Raw genomic sequence first — 21,714 nt, 5'->3', positions numbered from 1 at the left:
AGCTACTCCGCGCCAAGTGCCGCAGCCACCGCCATCTTAGGATCCACCTAGACCATTTATTTTGGAAAGCTTTCCATTGTAAATTCTTTCTTTGCTCCTTAGAGATGTAAATCTTCTCCCAGCCTCTTGTCTGTAAGTTTTACAACCCAGAAATGTCTTTCTTTAGAAGCTGGAAGCCAACTGTTTGAAATGTAATCATGAAGAAAGATAGAGCTCCTTTTGCCTAATGTCCATGTGAGGGTAGGAATCTAACTCTAGTAAGTGCCAATTGCCAATTGCAGATGGCCTAATCACATTGACCAATGCCTCCCATCCCCAACATCCTACAAGACTTTTCCACTAGCTCACCCCAGTGCTTAAAAACTCTCCCACCTTTTGTTTCAGAAGAGTTGAATTCAGTCTCGCTCCTCTTTTGCCATGGTCTTGATCCCTTTTGCAATAGTGTTAAATAAAGTCTTTCTTGCTTTATAAATTCTATCTGGTATAATATTTCTTTGACAAGAGAAAATGTTTAATGAAGAAGAGAAGAAAAATTAAAGTGAAAGACTAGATGTTAAACAAATCATCTTTTTGGAAATTAAAGCCATTCTGGATGGTCTTAGAATCACAGGAAGGCCATGAGTCAGGTGCTCAAATATCCAGTGAATAAGGGCAAGTGACTAAGATTTACATAGATGACTGTGCCAGTGAGAAGCAGGAGGATCAAGGTGCTTTAGACAGGTGAGAGAAATGGTCTGAAAGCTGTAATACAGAGGGAGAAAGGCATAGAATCATCTCCAAAGACTAAAATTAATGGCTTCTGAGAGAAAAAACAGCCTCCACTGAAGGCGTAAAGCAACATGGTGCCTGGGGCTAGCCCAGTAATGCCCTGAATTTGGAGGAAAATACGTAACTGCAAAGGATTCTATTAACTGCATGATGAGTATTCCAAAATGAACATATTTTAATAATAAGTAAAAGATTTTAAAATTGCTTCTATTGTTTTATTCTCACTATCATCACATTTATGTAACCATTATAGTCTTCTGCATTTTGTCATTGATTCTGTTGAGATATTCATAACCTACCTCTCAAAATTACTTGTCATTTTCTTATGTTTTCATAGCAATTTTTGCTTATTTATCCTTTTAGAGATATTTTAGAATAATTTTTATGGATCTCAAAAATCATATTAAAATTTCTTCATTAAAATAACTAAAGTTAGGAATCAATTTTGAAAGAGATATATTTCTGTCACTAACATGAAATATCTGACAAACTAAGGGTTTTTCTTTTTAAAAAGACTTGGTAAAGATTTGTAGGGTTTTTTTATTTGTTTTTTTTGCTAATGACAAGAAGCTTTATTTTGCTAAAATTACTCATATTTGTATTTCTGTGATATTTCAAGTTACATTATTTTAATTTTATTTCTTAATACGTAATTTTACTACTTAATTAAGGAAATGATTTTGAATTTTATGGTTCCTGGTATCCAGAAAAAATATTGAACTTATAATTTTTAATAATTTCTTATTTGATTATCTTGGACTTCTAGATATATAATATCTTCTTCAAATAATAACAACTTTGATTTTTCTTTCAGAATCATTGCATATTTTTCTCTTTCTTGTTCTATTGCCTTAGGATGGGGATTTCTAGAGAATTCATATTTTTCTGGTTTTAGCAGAAAATCCTGGAAAAATGAACCATAGCAACTTTGTAGATTTTTACAATATGCACTGGAATCTTTTGTAGTATTTGTATTCTACAAAGTTGTCATAAACAGTGAATTAGTGAATGCTGAACTATTGCTCCTAGGGAAAGTACAGGGTTAGGTCTCTACAACACTTTGTTTACAATACTTTTTGTCAGCTGAAATGCCATTTGCATTACAGGTTTGTTTGCCAATGTTCTCACAAAACAAGCAGTCTCATCAGCACAGAAAACCTACACTTTCACACATTCTTTTCCTTTTCCTGTATAATATGTGGAAAGTATTTTTAAAGTTCTTTTGCAGCCTCATGATCTGCAGAACTTGTCTCACCTTGAAGACAGCACTACTATCAAAGGAAAGCTGACCATTAAGCATCTTTTTAAAAATTATTACCATCTGTTATCACCTTGAGAACCCACAAATTCAGGTACTTTTTTATCTTTTCCATAGCTTCATAGCATAGAATAGATGCTACTTTAGGATTTTCTGGATAGTTTCATGTACAGATCAATAAATTTTTTTTTCTGGATGTACAGTATTATTAATTCATTAACATTAAATTCATAGCCAACAGCACTAAAACTCATGTTTGGATTTAGCTTATGTAACACACATACTTTGTCCTGAATACTTCTTTTTGTGCATAGAAACACTAAAACAGCACTTTAGCACTATGCTTGGGGCCATTTTAATCAGCAAAATTACAAACAAAAAGCATAAAAAAATGCAAAGAGTGTGGCACTGAATAGACCACAAAAAGGACATTTATTTACAGTATGAGAGCTAAAGCAGGAAGAAATAGCTAAATAAGTAGTCACCTTGCTTGATCTCAACTAGGAATATGCATTCTAGTAACTAAAATATTTCACGTCTCTGCACTTGTCTTCAAATGACCATGAAAGCACTACAAATATTAATTTTAGGGTTATATACAAAATTTGGCAATTAGACAAATTTGCAAGTATGGAATCCATGAATAATAAGGATTGACTGTAGGATTACATAGATAAAAGTGATGTACTAGGCAGGAAAATAATTATTACTAAAATCTGAAATTATTTCTAAATAGAACTGAGTATTCTAAAAAACCCCACAACTTTAAATATAAAGACATAATAGATTAAAAGTAAAAGAAGAAACATGTACTATGCTAACATAATCAAAAGAAAGCTGGAGTAGGTGTATTAATGGTAGACAAGAAAGACTTCAGAACAAAGAAGTTATCAGAGATAAATAGGATCATTATATAATAATAATAATGGGGTCAATTCTCTAAGAAGGCATAAAAAATCTTAACGTGTATGTGCCAAATAGCAGAGTGTCAAAATAGATGAGGCAAAGACTGATAGAATTGCAAAGATAAATAGATAAATTCACTGTTATTGCTAGATACTTCAATACCTCCTTATCAGTCAATGACAGATCCAGCAGGCAGAAAATCAGTGAACTGAACAGCACCATCAATCAACTGGATCTAATTGACATCCATAGAATTCTTAATGCAACAACAGCAGAATACACATTCTTCTCAAAGTCACATAGAACATTTACCAAGACAGAACACATTCTGGGCCATAAAACACACCTTAACAAATTAAAAAAAAAAAAAGTAACCATACAAAATATGCTCTCAGATCACAATGTAATTAAGCTAGAAATCAATAACAGAAAGACAGCTAGGAAACTCCAAAAGACAAGCATACTAAACAGCACAGTTCTAAATAATACATGGGGCAGATAAAGTGTCAGAGAATTTTTTAAATTTTCAAACAAAATGAAAATGAAAACACAACTTGTTAAAATTTGTGAGATACAACAAATGCGATGCTTAGAGGAAAATTGATAACATTGAAAGCATATATGAAAAAAGAAGAAATATCAGAAATCAACAATTTAGTTTCTGCCTTAGAAAACTAAAGAGAGAGAAAAAAATGGAGCAAATTAAACCTAAAGTAAACAAGAAAAAAATAATAAAAATTAGAGCAGAAATCTATAAAATTGAGAACAGGAACTCATTAGAAAAAATCAATGACACCAAAAGCGGGTTCTTTAAAAAAATCAATAAAATTTATAATTTTCTAGCCAGGTTAACTAAGAAAAAAAGAGAGACACACAAAATGCTATCAGAAATGAAAGAAGGACCATCACTACTGATTTCATAGACATTGAAAGTATAATAAAAGAATATTTTAAACAACTCTATGCCCACAAATTTGATAGTCTAGATAAAATGGATTGATTCTTTCAAAGATGCAATCTACCCAAACTCATACAATGCCCCCAGTCTTTTTCTATTAAAGAAATTGAATAAATAATTAGTAACCTGCTGAAACATGTCCAGATGGGTTCACTCCTGAATACTACCAAACTTTTAAGGAAGAAATACTAATTCTCTACAATCTCTTCCAGAAAACAGAAGCAGAAGGAGTACTTTTGATTCATTCCATGAGGCTAACATTACCTAATACTACATCCAGAGAAAAACATTATAAGAAGAAATAGCTACTGAGCAAAATCTCTCATGAACATGGATGTAAAAAAACTCAAAAAATTAGCAAATAGAATATAACAAGGTATACAAAAGAATTATACTTCATGACCAAGTGGGATTTATCCCAGGAATGCAAGGCTGGTTCAACACTCAAAAATCAATTAATGTAATCCATCATATCAACGAGCTAAAGAAGAAAAACCACATGATTATATTGACAGATGTAGAAAAAGCATTTGACAAAATCCAACACCTGTTCAAGATAAAAACTTTCAGAACACTAGGAATAGAAGGGAACTTCCTTGATTTGATTCAAAACGACTTCAAAAAACCTATGGCTGGCATCATACTTAATGATGAAAAAGATCAGAAACAAGGTGAGGATGTCCACTCCAAATAATACTCAGTATACCAAAAAAGATCCATTTTAATTTGTGTGCTCCTTTGTCAAGATTTAGAAATGTAGGTTAAAAATTGCTCCAGTTGTCCAGGATCTCACAGGGATGGTGTGGCAATCATATATGTTAACACAGGCATACCTCAGAAATTTTGCATGTTCAATTCCAAACCACCACAATAAAATAAATATTGCAATAAAGCAAGTCACAAATTTTTTGGTTTCCTAGTGCATATACAAGTTATGTTTACACTATACTGTAGTCTATTCAGTGCGCAATAGCATTAAATCTAGGAAAACAATGTACGGACTTTAATTAGAAAATACTTTACTGCTAAAAAATGTTAACAATCACCTGAGCCTTTAGTGAGTGCTCATCTTTTGGCTGGTGGAGAGTCTTGCTTCCATGTGGATCGTTGCTGACTGATCAGGGTGGTAGTTGCTGAAGTTGGGGTGACTATGATAATTTCTTAGAAATAAGACAACAATGAAATTTGCCACATCAATTAACTCTTCCTTTGATAAAAGATTTCTCTGTAGCATGCACTGCTGTTTGATAGCATTTTATCCATAGTAGAACTGCTTTCAAAATTGGAGTCAATCCTCTCAAGCACTTCCACTGCTTTATCAACTAAGGTTATGTAATATTCTAAATCCTTGTTGTCACTTCACCAGGAGTAGATTCAATCTCAAGAAACCACTTTCTTTGCTCATCCATAAGAAGCAATTCCTCATTTATTAAAATTTTATCATGAGATTGCGGCAATTCAGCCATATATTGAGGCTGCACTTCTGATTCTATTTCTCTTGCTATTTTTATCACATCTTCAGTTGATTTCTCCACTGACATCTTGAATCCCTCAGAGTCATCCTGAGGGTATAAATCAACTTCTTCCAAACTCCTGGCTGTTGATATTTTGACCTCCTCCCATAAAACATGAATATTTTTAATGGCATCTAGAATGGTAAATCAAAAGGTATTTAATTTACTTTGCCCAGATCCATCAGAAGAATCACTATCTATGGAAGGTATAGCCTTACAGACTGTATTTCTTATATAATAGGACTTGAAAGTTCATGGGCTGCAGAGGGGATTTTGTGCAACCAGGCCTGAAAACAATGTTAATATCCTTGTACATCTACATCAGAGCTCTTGGGTGACTAGGTGCATAATCAATGAGCAGTAATATTTTGAAAGGAGTCTTTTTTTCTGAGCAGTAGGTTTCAACATGGGGCTTAAAATATTCAGTAGGCCATGCTGTAAACAGATGTGCTGTCATCCAGGCTTTGCTGTTCCACCTATAGAGCATAGGCAGAGTAGATTTAGCATAATTCTTAAAGGCCCTATGGTTTGGGGAATGGTAAATAAACATTGGCTTCAATTTAAAGTAACCTGCTGCATTAACTTCTAACAAGACAGTCAGCCTGTCTTTTGAAGATTGGAATCCAGACTTTGACTCCCCTCTGTAACTATGAAAGTCCTAGATGGCATCTTCTTCCAAAATAAGGCTGTTTCATCTACACTGAAAATCTGTAGTTTAGCGTAGTGTAGTTTTAGTGTAATCTTAAAAGTGGATTAAGGGCCGAGCCCGTGGCGCACTTGGTAGAGTGCTGCACTGGGAGCGCGGCGACGCTCCCGCCGCGGGTTCGGATCCTATATAGGACTGACCGGTGCACTCACTGGCTGAGTGCCGGTCACGAAAAAAACGACAAAAAAAAAAAAAAAAAGTGGATTAAGATCATTAATCCACCTTCATTAATGATCTTAGCTGGATCTTCTGAATAACTTGCTGCAGCTTCTATGTCAGCACTTGCTGTTTCACCTTGCACCTTTATGTTATAGAGACAGCTTCTTTCCTTAAACCTTATAAACAAACCTCTGCTAGCTTTAAAACTTTCTTCAGCAGCTTCCTCACCTCTCTCAGTCATCATAGAATTGAAGAGAGTAAGGATTCTGCTCTGGATTAGATTTTGGCCTAAGGGAATGTTGTGGTTGGTATGATCTTCAATATAGACTACTAAAATTTCTCCATATCAGCAATAAAGTTTTTTTTTTAATCATTCATGTATTCACTGGAGTAGCACTTTTAATTTCCTTCAAGAGCTTTTCCTTTGCATTCACAACTTGGCTAACTGGTGCAGGAAGCCTAGCTTCCAGCCTATCTTGGCTTTTAATGTGCATTCCTTACTAAGCATAATCATTTCTTGCTTTTGATTTTAAGACATCCCACTGTCCCTTTCACTTGAACACTTAGAGGCCATTGTAGGGTTATTAATTGACCTAATTGCAACATTGTTATGTCTCAAGGAATAGGCAGTGCAGAGGACAGGAACAGAGAGCGGGGAACGGATGGTAGATAGAGCAGTCAGATCACGCACATTTATTGATTAGGTTTAACATCTTATATGGGCATGGTTTGTAGCACCCTCAAACAATTACAATAGTAACATAAAAGATCATGGATCACAGACCACCATAAAAATATAATAATAAAGAGTAAAGTTTGAAATATTACAAGAATTACCAGAACATGACACAGAGACATGCAGGGAGCACATGCTGTTTAAAAAATAGTCACTCAAAGCAGGGTTGCCACAAACCCCTGATTTGTAAAAAAATCAGTATCCTTGAAGTGCAAAATAAAGAGAAGCTCAATAAAATGGGGAATGCCTACAGATACAAAAAAGTGCAGTTGTGGTAAGAATGCATAGGCTTGGAAAGTAGCTTCTATGGGTGAGGAATTGGAAAGTGGATGGCACTAGTAGGGAATGTTAACTGAGATGTGTTCCTTTTTAGACTAGTGAATTTTTATACAAATTAAGATGACTTTTATTAAAACTACTCATTTTCATTTGCTTTAGGTTACGTTTTTGCTTTCGGTTACGTTTTTGCTTTCAGATTTTTCTAGGGAAAACATGTAGCCAGAGGAAAACATTAGTAATTGCCTTTCACTTGTGCTTTGCCAGGGTCATCAGGATGAGTAGACTTTTGAAGCATTTCAAGCTGTGTTCTTGCTCTGGCATGCTACAGTGGACACTATGCAATCAAACACAAAATTTTCTGAAATACTTCAGCCTCAAACACTGATGAGCAAAAATTACAATGGTCAAAATGAATCCACGTTCTGATCCTAAAATTGCAATGACAGGAAAATTGAAACTGGAGCAAAGAAAAAATTTTTGTTCTGATCTATAGTTTTAAGGTAAAAATTGTACTTTTAAAGAAAAAGTTAATTCATAACTTTTTGTTACCTTGACTCTATATTTTTCTAGTGATGATTGATATTTTAAAAGGCATAAAACATTAATATTTTAAACAGGCAATATTTTAAAGGCAGGTGAACAACCTAACAGTTCACCTTAAAGAACTAGAAAAACAAGAACAATCCAAACCCAAAGTTAGCAGATGGAAAGAAATCATTAAGATCAGAGCAGAACTTAATGAAATTGAAACCCAAAAATCATCAATACAAAAGATCAATGAATCAAAAAGTTAGTTGTTTGAAAAGATAAATAAAATTGAAAAACCATTAGCATGGCTAACAAAAAAAAAGAAGAGAGAAGATTCAAATAACAAAAATTAGAAATGAAAAAGGCGATATTACAACTGATTCATCTGAAATACAAGGAATCATTCGAGACTACTATAAACAACTATACGCCAACAAATTTGAAAATCTGGAGGAAACAGATAAATTTCTGCACACACACAATCTCCCAAAACTGAGCCATGAAGACGTAGAAAATCTGAACAGACCAATAACAATAAAAGAGATTGAAGCTGTTATCAGAAGGCTCCCAACAAAGAAAAGCCCAGGACCAGATGGATTCACAGCAGAATTTTACCAAACATTCAAAGAGGAATTGACACCGATTGTTTACAAACTATTCCAAAAGATTGAAACAGACACAAATCTCCGAAACTCATTCTATGAAGCAAACATCATCCTGATACCAAAACCAGGTAAAGATACAACTAAAAAAGAAAACTACAGGCCGATATCTTTGATGAATATAGATGCAAAAATCCTCACTAAAATACTGGCAAACAGAATACCGCAACACATACGTAAAATTATTCACCACGATCAAGTGGGATTCATCCCAGGGATGCAAGGTTGGTTCAACATACGCAAATCAATAAATGTGATACACCATATTAATAAACTCAAACACAAGGACCATATGATCATCTCTATAGATGCTGAAAAAGCATTTGACAAAATTCAACACTCATTCATGATACTCTCTACAAGTTAGGTATAGATGGAAAGTATCTCAACATAATTAAAGCCATATATGATAAATCCACTGCCAATATCATCCTGAACGGGGAAAAGCTGAAAGCCTTTCCCTTAAGAACAGGAACTAAACAAGGATGCCCACTCTCAACACTCCTATTCAACATAGTGTTGGAAGTACTAGCCAGAGCAATCAGAGAAGAGAAGGAAATAAAGGGCATCCAGATTGGAAAAGATGAAGTCAAACTGTCCCTGTTTGCAGATGACATGATCCTATATATCAAATAGCCTAAATCCTCTACAAAAAATGTCCTGGAGTTGATAAATGATTTCACAAACTTACAGGATTCAAAATCAACACACAAAATTCAGTAGCATTTCTATTATTCTAGCAATCCAATAGTTAACATGCAGAAAGAGAAATCAAGGAAGCTTGCCCATTTACAGTAGCCACCAAAAAAATAAAATACTAAGGAATTGAGTTAACCAAGGATGTGAAAAATCTCTACAAGAGAACTACAAACCACTGCTGAAAGAAAAGGACACAAGAAGATGGAAAGATATCCCAAGCTTTTGGGTTGGAAAAATCAACATTTGAAAATGTACATACTACCCAAAGTGATATACAAATTTAATGCAATCCCCATCAAAATTCCAATGACATTTTTCTCAGAAATGGAAAAAACTATCCAGACATTTATATGGAATAACAAAAGACCATGCATAGCCAAAGCAATGCTGAGAAAAAAATAATAAAGCTGGAGGTATAACACTACCTGACTTTCAACTATACTACAAAGCTATAATAACCAAAACAGTATGGTACTGGCATACAAACAGACACACTGACCAATGGAATAGAATAGAGAATCCAGAAATCAACCCTCACACCTACAGCCATCTGATCTTTGAAAAAGGCACCAAGCCTATACACTGGCGAAGAGACTGCCTCTTCAGCAAATGGTGCTGGGATAACTGGATATCAATATGAAGAAGAAAGAAACTAGACCCATACCTTTCACCATATACTAAAGTCAATTCAAAATGGATTAAAGAGGGCCGAGCCTGTGGCGCACTTGGTAGAGTGCTGCGCTGGGAGCGCGGCACGCTCCCGCCGCGGGTTCGGATCCTATATAAGAATGACTGGTGCACTCACTGGCTGAGTGCCGGTCACGAAAAAAAAAAAAAATGGATTAAAGAATTAAATATACATCCTGAAACAATAAAACTCTTAAAGAAAACATAGGAGAAACACTTCAGGAAATAGGACTGGACACAGACTTCATGAATACGACCCCAAAAGCACAGGCAACCAAAGGAAAAATAAACAAATGTGATTATATCAAACCAAAGAGCTTCTGCACAGCAAAAGAAACAATTAACAGAGCTAAAAGACAACCAACAGAGTGGGAGAAAATATTTGCAAAATATATATCTGACAAAGGATTAATATCCAGAATATATAAGGAACTCAAACAACTTTACAAGAAAAAAACAAGCAACCCAACTAAAAAATGGGCAAAAGAGCTAAATAGGCATTTCTCTAAGGAAGATATATGAATGGCCAACAGACATATGAAAAAATGCTCAACATCACTCAGCATCCAGGAAACGCGAATCAAAACTACACTGAGATACCATCTCACCCTAGATAGGATGGCTAAAATCCAAAAGACTCTGAACGATAAATGCTGGCGAGGTTGCGGAGAAAAAGGAACTCTCATCCATTGTTGGTGGGACTGCAAAATGGTGCAGCCTCTATGGAAAATGATATGGAGGTTCCTCAAACAATTGCAGATAGATCTACCATATGACCCAGCTATCCCACTGCTGGGAATATACCCAGAGGAATGGAAATCATCAAGTTGAAGGTATACCTGTTCCCCAATGTTCATCGCAGCACTCTTTACAATAGCCAAGAATTGGAACCATCCCAAATGTCCATCATCAGATGAGTGGATACAGAAAATGTAGTATATCTACACAATGGAATACAATTCATCTATTAAAAAGAATGAAATACTGCCATTTGCAACAACAAATGGATGGACCTACAGAGAATTATATTAAGTGAAACAAGTCAGGCACAGAAAGAGAAATAGCACATGTTCTCACTTATTGGTGGGAGCTAAAAATAAATAAATAAACACACACACACACACACACACACACACACACACACACAAAAAGGAGGGGGAAAAAGGCATAACAATTGCAATTCCTTGAAGTTGATACGACAAGAGAACAGAAAGGACATTGTTGGGAGGGAGGGGCGAGAGTGAGGAGGGAGGGAGGTTTTGGTAATTGGCCACAATAATCAACCACATTGTATATCAACAAAATAAAATAAAATAATAAATAAATAAATAAATAGAAATAAAAAATTTCAAAAAAATTTTTTTAAATAAAAGGCATGAAAGCATTGCAAACTTCTAAAGTCTACTTTAGAAAGCATATTTAAAATATTTTTTATTGTTTTCCTATGGGATGCTGCTAGTTAATAAAACACACAAATGTGCATTGTGCGCGCGCGCGCACACACGCACGCACACAGAGTTAAATTCCTGTAAGGGTGACCTTGTCTTTAAGGTTAAGAGCTTGCTTTCTTATAAAATACTTTGCACGTCTTATGAAAATGTTTTTTCTATGTTGTCTACCTTTTCTTTAGCTCACCAGATGTCTTCCCAAAACAAGTTTTATTTAAGGAAAATATATGGATGTTTTAACACCTCCATATTATGTCTTAAAGATTAAATCTTTTTTAAAAGAACCCAACAATTTTCATCCCTTATTTTTTCCATATACCTTTTCTAAACTCTGGTATCATTCATTGAACATCCATTTTTTAAGCACCAGTGTGCCAAACTCCAAGCTCTAGGAGTGCATAGTGCAGCCAGCAGGTGAAACAAGCACCATCACTGTGCTGATGATATCAGGGGCACAGGGGCCAGGAAGCAGGGCACCTGGGGGTGGGCATAACTAACCAGTGTGGAATGCCCAGAGAAGGGATCAAAAATGAAGGCACATTTTGAACAGATTCTTGAAGAAAGAGAATTTATTTGAAAAAGAGACAAGAGAAGAAAATAGCATTTCAGGCAGGGGGATTACTGGGCCAATTTACAGAGATGTAAAAACACAGAGCCATTTGGGGGAATAGCAAAAAGTATGATTTAGCTAGAAATGAAAGTAGGAAAAGAAACAGGGTAGAAAATAAAGGCAAAGGTCAAGAGGGATGTTTTGTCCTAGAATAAGGTTTTTTGTTTGGGGATTTTATTTAGTATAGTGATGAGGCGTTTCAAGATTGAAGGCAAACATGCCAATATCAGATTCACAACTCCTCAAGCCAAATCTGTCCACCGTTATTATCTTTTTCTGTCATTATTATTCTCATTCTACTTCTTTACCCAGTTTTTTATTTAAGCTGTGTCTGCCTTTTGTAAGAGATCAGCTATTTTACACTCATAGTACAGCCTTTTTAAAAGTACAGAAAAAAAATTACAGTAAAAGATGGTAGAAATGATCAGACTTACCAAACCCTTGGAGTGCCCCTGCTAACATTTGGGCATCCATTATGGGATTAAAATTGGGAGCTGGGAAGATCGTTCCTTGCACCTGGGGGGAAGAGTCAATGAGAAAGAGATTGTAGTAATTCACATTAACAATTTCAACTTTTTTCCAGATAAATGAAAACAAAATTATATTCTATATGTTGAAATTACTATAAGACATACACACAAGTCTATTAAACAAATCTTTTAATTGTATGTTAATTATAGAGAGCAAATTTGGGTGAGTTTATTTTATCTATTGGCCTTTACTATGTTGCCATCTATTATTCAAATAAAACACTGAGATACTAGAACCAATTATAGAAAAATATAAGAATCAAATCTATTATTCAAATAAAATACTGAGATACTAGAAATAATAGTAGAAAAATAAAAGAAACAAATTAAAAATATATGTCTTCTTAGCAAACAGTAAGCATTTTCTTAGGAATTGGAGACTATTTTACAGAAATTGATAGATAACTGTATTGGGGGTATTCATGTCATTGCTGTGAATTAGAAGTGGCACTCGCTACCACAGCTTTTTGTGCATATAAGGGGCCCTAAAATCATATGAGAAAATTGAAATATTTGAATTGAGAGAATCAGGTTCATAAAAATCTAGGTGACATAGATAGAGCAAAGATTATTTAACTGAAGTTCACTACTGCAGCGGTAAACATAAAACCTGACTGACATTACATTTAAATTTTTTGTCTTGCCAATAATAAAATGGCAGAACATTTAAGGCAGGCTTTGGATCCACATAGTCCATTATTTTAGACGGAACCAGGTAGGACCATATGATCACACTCAGTACAACAGAGCTGTCAATCAAAATTTATCAAGTAGAAGGGCAGCTTTCCCCGTTTGTTGTCAGTGTGCCCAGAAACACTGGAAAAAAATGCCTCCCCATAGCAAACGAGTCTTCCAGGCCTTGAGAAGAACTCAGACATTTCACCGAGCTCTTCTGCAGCAATCCAATCTTAGCTGAAAGTTTTCTAGTGTCCATTGTCTAACAGTAGAAAATTAATTAATAAGAACAAGACTAGGCCATAATTTCTAGTTAAATGAATATACATATACCAATTACAAAATATTTATGAAAAGATTTTGGAGGATTCAGAACACTGTTCACTTAAGACAAAGAATTAAATTCAGTTTGGATTCTATTTCACTGATATTAATAAACATGAAGTTGTTTATTTAAAATAGACCAAATACCATATAATAATTGTAATATGACCACATTTTTATACTTAGAAGTACAACTATGGAAGTGGAATGTACTTCTTAAATGCCTATATGGACAGATATATGTAATTAAAATAGGATCATAGTCTGCATCTTACGTTGCTCAAGTGCATTCATCCACAAATGAATTTCTGATTTGCTTCTGAGATCTCAAATTTGCTGGAAGTAGTATAGAAATAAAGTTCTTTTGAGCCAACCACCAATCTTAGAAGCTACTCACTAGGAAACAACATGACTTTTATCTGTCTTATTTACTAACCTGTCACATTAGATGAGACTCTATTAGGACAACAGACTGATTTTTCTTTTATTTACTACATTTAAGTTCAGATAGCGATTCTAAAGTAAATTCCTAGTTTGACTTCTCCCCACATTAAGCATTTTCTTTTTAACCTTGTGATTCTAGAGGAATTTAAAATTTAAATTTTTGAAAGAACAGTCATCTACATTTAAATGGAAAAATCTATTTTCTGCTATTTGTCATTGTCTTACACTAAATCCTTTGGTTTACACAGTTCTTTGTCAGTTTTTTGTTGAAAGAAATTAAAGGTTTTTTTTCCTTAATAGACTTTATATTTTAGAGCAATTTTAGGTTCACAGCAATACTGAGCAGGAGGTACAGAGATTTCCTATATGCTACATGCTGCCCCACACGTGCACAGCATCTCCCATTATCAACATCTCCTTCCAGAACTGTACATTTTTTACAATTGATGAACCTACATTGACACATCATTATAACCCAGAGTCGATCGTGTACATTAGGGTTCACTTTTGGTGTTGCGCATTCTGTGGGTTTGGACAAATGTATAATGACATGCATCCACCATTATAGTAGCATACAGAGTAGTTCGATTGCCCTAAGAATCCCTCACCCCCATTAAAGATTTTTGAGGCATGAGAAAGAGATACTTTATTTTCTGTTATTTTAGGAGTGAGAAGACTTGTTCGGACCTTACCACTTCTGCCTTGGTGGCTTTAATCTTGCTGAGTGCTATCAGCCAAAGGCAGATAGAAGGACTGTTTTAAAATTTGTAAGAGAAAATGCGCTTGAAAACAATAAGATGTATTGTTAAATATGTATATGTTATCTAGGCAATTTTATTTATTTTTATTTATTTATTTATTTATTTTTAAAGATGACCGGTAAGGGGATCTTAAGCCTTGACTTGGTGTTCTCAGCACCACGCTCTCCCAGGTGAGCCATGGGCCAGCCCCAATCTAGGCAATTTTAACTATAGAGTGAACAAATGTCCACCACAAAATATTTCATTGCGTGGTGATTCTTTCAAATAGAATTCCCCAGAATTTTTACTGGAGTATGTGCTATAAATGAAACTATATTCCTTTCTGAAAACAACAACAACAAAAAGCTCTAAAAGTTACAGATAAGGAAGGTTAGAAATGTCTATGGTGATTTATTAATCTGTAGTCCACATATTTTTCTTTCTAGTTTTTTTAATCTTTGGACAGATTACTAATACCATGCAATTTTACAGTATAATGTTTTACAACATAACGCAAAAATTACCTTTCCTTTTTTCTTTACAGTTCTTATCTTTTTGCCACTTAAAATTATTAATTCCTTACCAATTGGCCTTAACATAATGCACTAAAAAATGTTTTTGAAATAAATTTAACAGTACAAGTAAAAAAAAAATTGTGAATGCTTAGTAATTCATAAACCACAATTTTTTTCTAGTGTTTGTTGTTCATATTCATTTATATAGCATATTAAATCATTATGTACATTTTATGCCAATTAATACGCTTCATTTAGGTTGATATCAGTAACATTATTCCACATAAGGCACATATTTCACATTCTTTTTTACTTATTTGGTCACTGAAATTCTGACTTTGTCTTTTAATGATAATTTTGATTGAACTAACCAATTAAATCTGTTGGAATAGTCAGTTACCAGTCTTAACTTTTATTTGTTCCCTGAATCAAACAATTATTTAAAAGAATCAAATGGTTGATTAATTGCTTTGGGGCACAAAAGTTTTTTTAAAAATAGCTGCTATATACCTAGAGTTACAATCTATCTTATGGTAACATGAACTTTCCTTTGGATGTTTTTCCCCCAAATTTGTGTTCACCCTCCTCCTATACATTCCCCAGTACCCAGCACCAGTCCCTCAGACGAAGTCAGTCTATCCTGAGCCTTTCTTTCATGAACTCCCTTGCACTCACTGCTTTTTTATTTGTAATAAGTACCTTATGTTTTCCTATTTGTTATCTGTTCTTAGAATTGGGAATTTGACTATGTCATTTATAGTGTTGTTTTATAATATACGTTGTAACATTTGTTCTATGGCTTTATTGTTATCTTTCTAATTATATTTTATGTCCCTTGTGTGCAGAAAGTATTATCAAATCTACATACACCATGATTTTCAATATAGTGTCTCCTTTTTAAAATATTCTCATTTACTAATGATGTTACTTGAATTAAATGTTTTATTTTTTAAAAAATCCTTTCATAAGACTTTTGGTTGAAATAGCTGGCTTTATATACAACTAATATGATACTTTTTTTTTTTTTTTTACAAATACAGACCATGCATGAATTAAACAGATTTTTTCAGTTATGATACTTATCATACTAATTGATTTGCATTTAAAAAAAGAACAAAAATAAATAAATCATACTGACAAATAAGAATTAGCTTGGAGAAGAGAGTGTGGGAGAAAGAGCTGTTCCTTGTTGACAGGGCAGAAATTTTCCCCAACCAGATGAATAAACAAGTAAAGGATCTCATAAATGGGAGTAGAGTAAGACTTGACAGCTGAGGTATGTGAGGAGCAAAAGATAGAGGTGGGGGTTGGCAGAGACAAGATTACTACAGGACATCTAAAAGATTTTTAGCAAGAAAATGATATCATCTGATTTGAGTAACACTCTACAGCAATGTAAAGGATGAAACAAGAAGCAATACAGGTTTCCGGGGTGGCTAATTTAGAATTCCAGCAGAGATATTATGCACACCTGGACTGAGGTTAAATAGCATGTTTTCAATAAATACAGATCACGTGGTTAATGAAATGTAATTTAACTTAGTAATTTTTTGAGAGACATTTTGACTTAACCCAGTAACAGTAGTTTAACCTGAAAGAGGCTGTTGTTTCAGGTGTTTTTCAGAATTTATACCCTTAAAGCAACGCTCCTTTTAATTTATATGTTCCTATTGTTTTTTTCTGGTCTTAGAGCAAATCGGAAATTTAAAAAACAATGTACACTTTTCAGTGCGACAGTGAAAAACTCTTGTGTGTGTGTGTGTGTGTGTGTGTGTATACGTATTATTTTATTTTTCTTGCTTTGAAAATGGACATATTTAGAAATACTATCACTTGTTTAAGGCAAAATAAATTCTAATGCCTGTGATTCAATTTGAATTCTTACCCCAAGGTAATTCAAATATAATCTTTGCTTCTAGTCATTTAGGAATTTGTATTTTGACAGAAGAATAAAGAATACTCCCTTTTTAGAAGACAGAATAAACTTCCACATAAACTTCCTAAGCAAGAAGAGCATGAGGACTTTAAAATTTGGTTCTAGAAACTATCTTTCCCACTCCTTGGATAGATCTTTTTTACTGATACAGAAATTTCAAAATTAGTAATCTCTGGGACTGAATACAGGCTGAAAAACAATCATATATACTTTTCTCATGAAGTTGGTAGAATTATTCACACAGTTGCATATCAATAGGTACATCAATAAATGCAACCTATTTCATTTTTTCATAGCCAGTTCAGTAGCCAGGATCCAGAAAGCCATATCCTTCCAAATCCAACATCTATATGCTACCCACATTTTAATCCTCCTTCCCATGTGGTTTTCAAATCACACTGGTCTTGACAACCTGTGTGCCTAAAGATTTTCTGAGTTTGAAATGTTAGCCAGGCAAGCTGACAGTTTGATTAACTGGATAACTGCTAGGTTACAGGTTTCAATGGATAATTCAGTGTCATAGAAGTGCCTTAGTTTTAGTGAAGTTGAGATTATCAGAGTGCTAGTTAATTTACTATTTTTAAAGCCCTAAGAGAAAAGTCTACAGAAATCTTGGGATTTTCTTTCATAGGGCATTTCCCCTGAACAAGGTATTTTCTCAGTTTTGGAGCATTGGTCCATGGACCTTCCTTAGGCCATGCCCAAATGCTCAAAACTCTTCTGAAGGTCTTCAGCCTCCCTAACATCCTCTGTCTCATATTTCCCAAGAGTTGTTCTAAAGTGATTTCAGTGGCTTTAAATAAAACCAACAGTAAAGGATGGGTTAACAAGCAAATTCCCAGTTAAATTACTTACTAGACAATCCAATAAAAGGTAATTATCATTTTGTCTCAATCAGAAACACTGTATCTCAGTCAGAAACACCTCTTAATGCCTTTATATTTCTAATGAAATTAGGAGGTTTGGAAACAATATAAAGATGACACTGGTCTTAAGAGACTGCAATTAACATGGGTTTTAGAGAATGGGCCTTACGGAAGGCGAAAATGGAGGATAAAAAAGTTGAGCGATGAAAAGAGAATGTTTCTGTAAGAGAAGAGTGTATTCGGGAAGAAAAATTGAGACTATATGGGAAATAAAGAAAATGACGTTTAATGCGTACTATAAAATATGTGACTAAGATCTTTAACATACCGAAAAACTCTCAAACTTGGAATTTAGTTAAATAGCACAGAAAATGTTCTCAATTTTTGACTCTAAGCATTTCATACATTGATATTGTATTTTTAGTCAAATTTTGAGATTGACTTTACTATTATCAAAAGAGATTATGAGACCATTAACTTGAAAAAATATGTGTATTTTGATTAAATTGTAGTCTACACATTATAATTTTACAGAATTTGAATTCCATTATATTCAAATAATTAGATAAGTCATTTTCAGTTCATTGGTATAATATTTTATTCTTATACAGGTATTTACTACATAATTTGAGTTAAATATTAATTGATTTTAGTTTTACATGTGGTAGCCTATATCCTCTATCAATTTATTCAGCTATTCTTTGAAGAAAGTTGAAATAAACAGCTAATATGCATAATAGGTTGTGGTACATACTGTTAGTAATTTTGCTACTATAAATGAAATACATATGCATAACTAATTCAAGGAAGATAAGTTATATCATAAAACGTAAAAATTTAACAAAATTCCATGGAATTTGTAGAAAGGATATAATATCCAAGTGAAAAATAGGAAAGAGTTCAAGGGAAGACTTCGTGAGAAGTTTTGTTTGTTTGTTTTTGATGTGTGTAAAAGCACATGTTTACTATAAAGACTGTAAACAATGTGAAAGTTACAAATAAAAAAAGAACTAAATCTCACTACTCAGAATTAGTAATCACGTACATTAAACGAATATACAATCAGAAAGATAAATACTTTTGAAAGATAAAAATCACTTTTTAAACTTTTGTATTAAAGAAGCCAAATACATACAATGAACTGTAAAATCTTAAGCATACAGCTAAATAAATTTTTACATAACTTTACTTCCATGTAGCTATGCCTTAATCAAGATATAGCAATAAATACATCTTATGAAATGCAGTTGGGATAAATACCACTTAAATACAATGAAAAAAAGATGTGATGTTGAAAAATTTACTGAATTAAAAAAATTCACTTTCAGCACTAAAAATGTTATTTTTTATAATCTCCCTTTCAGGTTAAGAGACAAAGACATTAAGATTGGGTGTCATTGTATTTTATGAACAGTTTTGTCCCAGTTTTAGATGAATTCAAATACAAAAGTGATATAAAAGATGAGGACATTAATACTTCCATATTTCTTCCTAATGCCCACTTACTACTTTCAATATTGTTAGTTACATTATTAATATTATTATACCATCAAGATTTATAACATTTATATTCTGTGCCATTACAATAATGCCTATAATTTTCCGATAACATTCCAATAAATGTTTTGTCTTATAACCAATTATTTTACCTAGTGTTTTCTATTCCTGAAGTGTTAATATTTTCTGAATTGGGTTTTGTCAATAAACATTTTTTTCCAAGAAGTGCTTATGAGTGATGTTTTGTTTGAGGTGAAAACTTCATGTTTGATTAGATTTCAACAGGTGGAAATGCACTGCTTAAAAATTTTGTGTTTGATAGAAACCAGGTTTAAATAGAAATGAGTTGTTAAATTTTTACATCTGGAAATATTTCTAGGATGAAAACCTCATATCTTGATTTCCCTCCTATAGATTTCATACATACGAAGATTCATATATATATTTCAATGGTCCACTCAAATCCCATCTCCATTAAGTGTTTTCTGGTCACCACAGTTAAAAATTATCTTTCATAAGTTGCTGTAACAGCTGCTATTTACAAAGCACCAAGTATTGCACAAAACTCTGTTTTGCAGTATTGTATTTTAACCTCAGAGCTATGTCATGATATTATAGCTATATTATCTCCTTTTGTAAATGAAAAAATTGAGGCATAGTGAAGGTAGAAACTTACTGTGGCTACACAGATGCTTAGTGAGAAAGAAGAGGTTTAAATCTAGTTTATCTGGGTATCAAGCCAAAATACTTTCCCCTAATTTCCCCTTATTTGGTGTGTATAAAGTTTATTGTAGCACTGTATTATCGCATAAATAATTTGTTTGCGACCACAACCAAATTGTATGCCCTCTTAAATTGGGAATCACGCTTTGTACAGTACTTTCTATTTCTCAGAGCTCAAGGTCTAGCACTTTACCTGGGTTCATAACTAATTAATTGTTTGCAATGTACAGAAATACTTCAAAATTAGCTCATCTAGTAATCAAAGAGCTATACAGTATTAATGTCTTTTATCCTGTACTAAACTTGTTGAGATGCATTCATTTGAATTGCAAAGTTCAAGGTAAGCCTTTAAACCCAGATACCTGGATATGGTATAAACTATGCAGCATAAACATCTTCCCATATAATGGTGGCTGCTTTGGCAGAACTATAAACTCTCTTGAATGTCTGAATTTCTATGATTCTAGGACAACTACTTCATTATTCCTGTCTATGAGAAGAGTCTGCTAAATGAAAAGCAGCTCTATGAGTCAAGTGCATCTGCAAACACTTGGGGTTTTTTTAGTTCCAATTATGTAGGGATGTGCAATGTAGATTTTTCTGACTCCTTTTAGTTTCTCTATGAAGTTCCATCTCATTTCCTGAAATGGTTTTATGGGCTGACACCATTAGCTCCTTTCTCACTGGATCATATTACTTTCAGCCTATTTCCTCTTCACAAATCTAAATAGCACTAAATGCCTGGAACTAAAAAGAACAAAAGACCTGTAAAATGGAGTTTCATACATAACTGAAAAAAATATATATCAAGGAAACATTAGATAAAAATAAGGCTATTAATAATTAAATATAAAAACAAGCATTATATATATGAGATATTTCCAACTAGCAGAGTTTCTATCATATTTGATTGTTTGCACAAATATTTCTCTATTAGCCAGATAATTTAGAATTAATAAGTATAAAAAATAATGAAAATGTAAAGATATGCAAAAAACCATGAGTAGTAATTTTTGCTTCTTGATATTATTTCTTTCTCCAAATAAAGAATACAATATACTATACATTTGTCCTTACATACTTCAACAATATGTTCAGAATTGTTTTCCTCTCATATATATATCTATATATGTAGATATATATTTTTCCTTTTCAGAAAAACTCTAAAAATCTCCTCCCACATCATGAAATGGCTCTGAAGGAGAAATCCTTTATAGTACAGAACATATTCTGTAAGGCTTTAAATACCCTCCTGTGAGTGAAATACCAGCTGGATTCTCAATAATTTAGGCAACAACCCCCCATTCATTAGTATGGATTACTAAAAAAGATAGAACATTGGTCGCCTCGTGGAATTCCTACTGCTCCAAGAGAGCAATCACATTACAATCACTTCTCCCTTAGATTGGTTTAAAGGATTTTTCAGGAGCTGGGAGCACAGGATAAATCAAAATGAGTAAGAATTCCTCCTCAAAATAGAAAACATATGGCTGGGACTGCTGTAAAACTGATCATCAGCTAATGTTCTACATAATCATTTCAGCTG

At 33.5% G+C, this 21,714-nt stretch overlaps 1 protein-coding gene across 1 annotated transcript in view; it reads right to left on the bottom strand.

Moving 5' to 3' along the window:
- The window catches only part of ANXA10 (annexin A10), a 167,912-nt gene that overhangs the window by 56,095 nt on the left and 90,103 nt on the right, over positions 1-21,714 (bottom strand). Inside the window, exon 2 of the mRNA XM_063077311.1 lies at positions 12,353-12,434. Within this exon, the coding sequence (XP_062933381.1) occupies positions 12,353-12,392 (40 nt within the window). The 5' untranslated portion in view covers positions 12,393-12,434. The remainder of the gene's footprint in view (positions 1-12,352; positions 12,435-21,714) is intronic.

Source organism: Cynocephalus volans, chromosome 13, assembly GCF_027409185.1.
Source record: "Cynocephalus volans isolate mCynVol1 chromosome 13, mCynVol1.pri, whole genome shotgun sequence".
Taxonomy (NCBI): domain Eukaryota; kingdom Metazoa; phylum Chordata; class Mammalia; order Dermoptera; family Cynocephalidae; genus Cynocephalus; species Cynocephalus volans.
The sequence above is the reverse complement of the archived record's forward strand: the minus strand, read 5'-3'. Positions and strand labels throughout refer to the sequence as shown.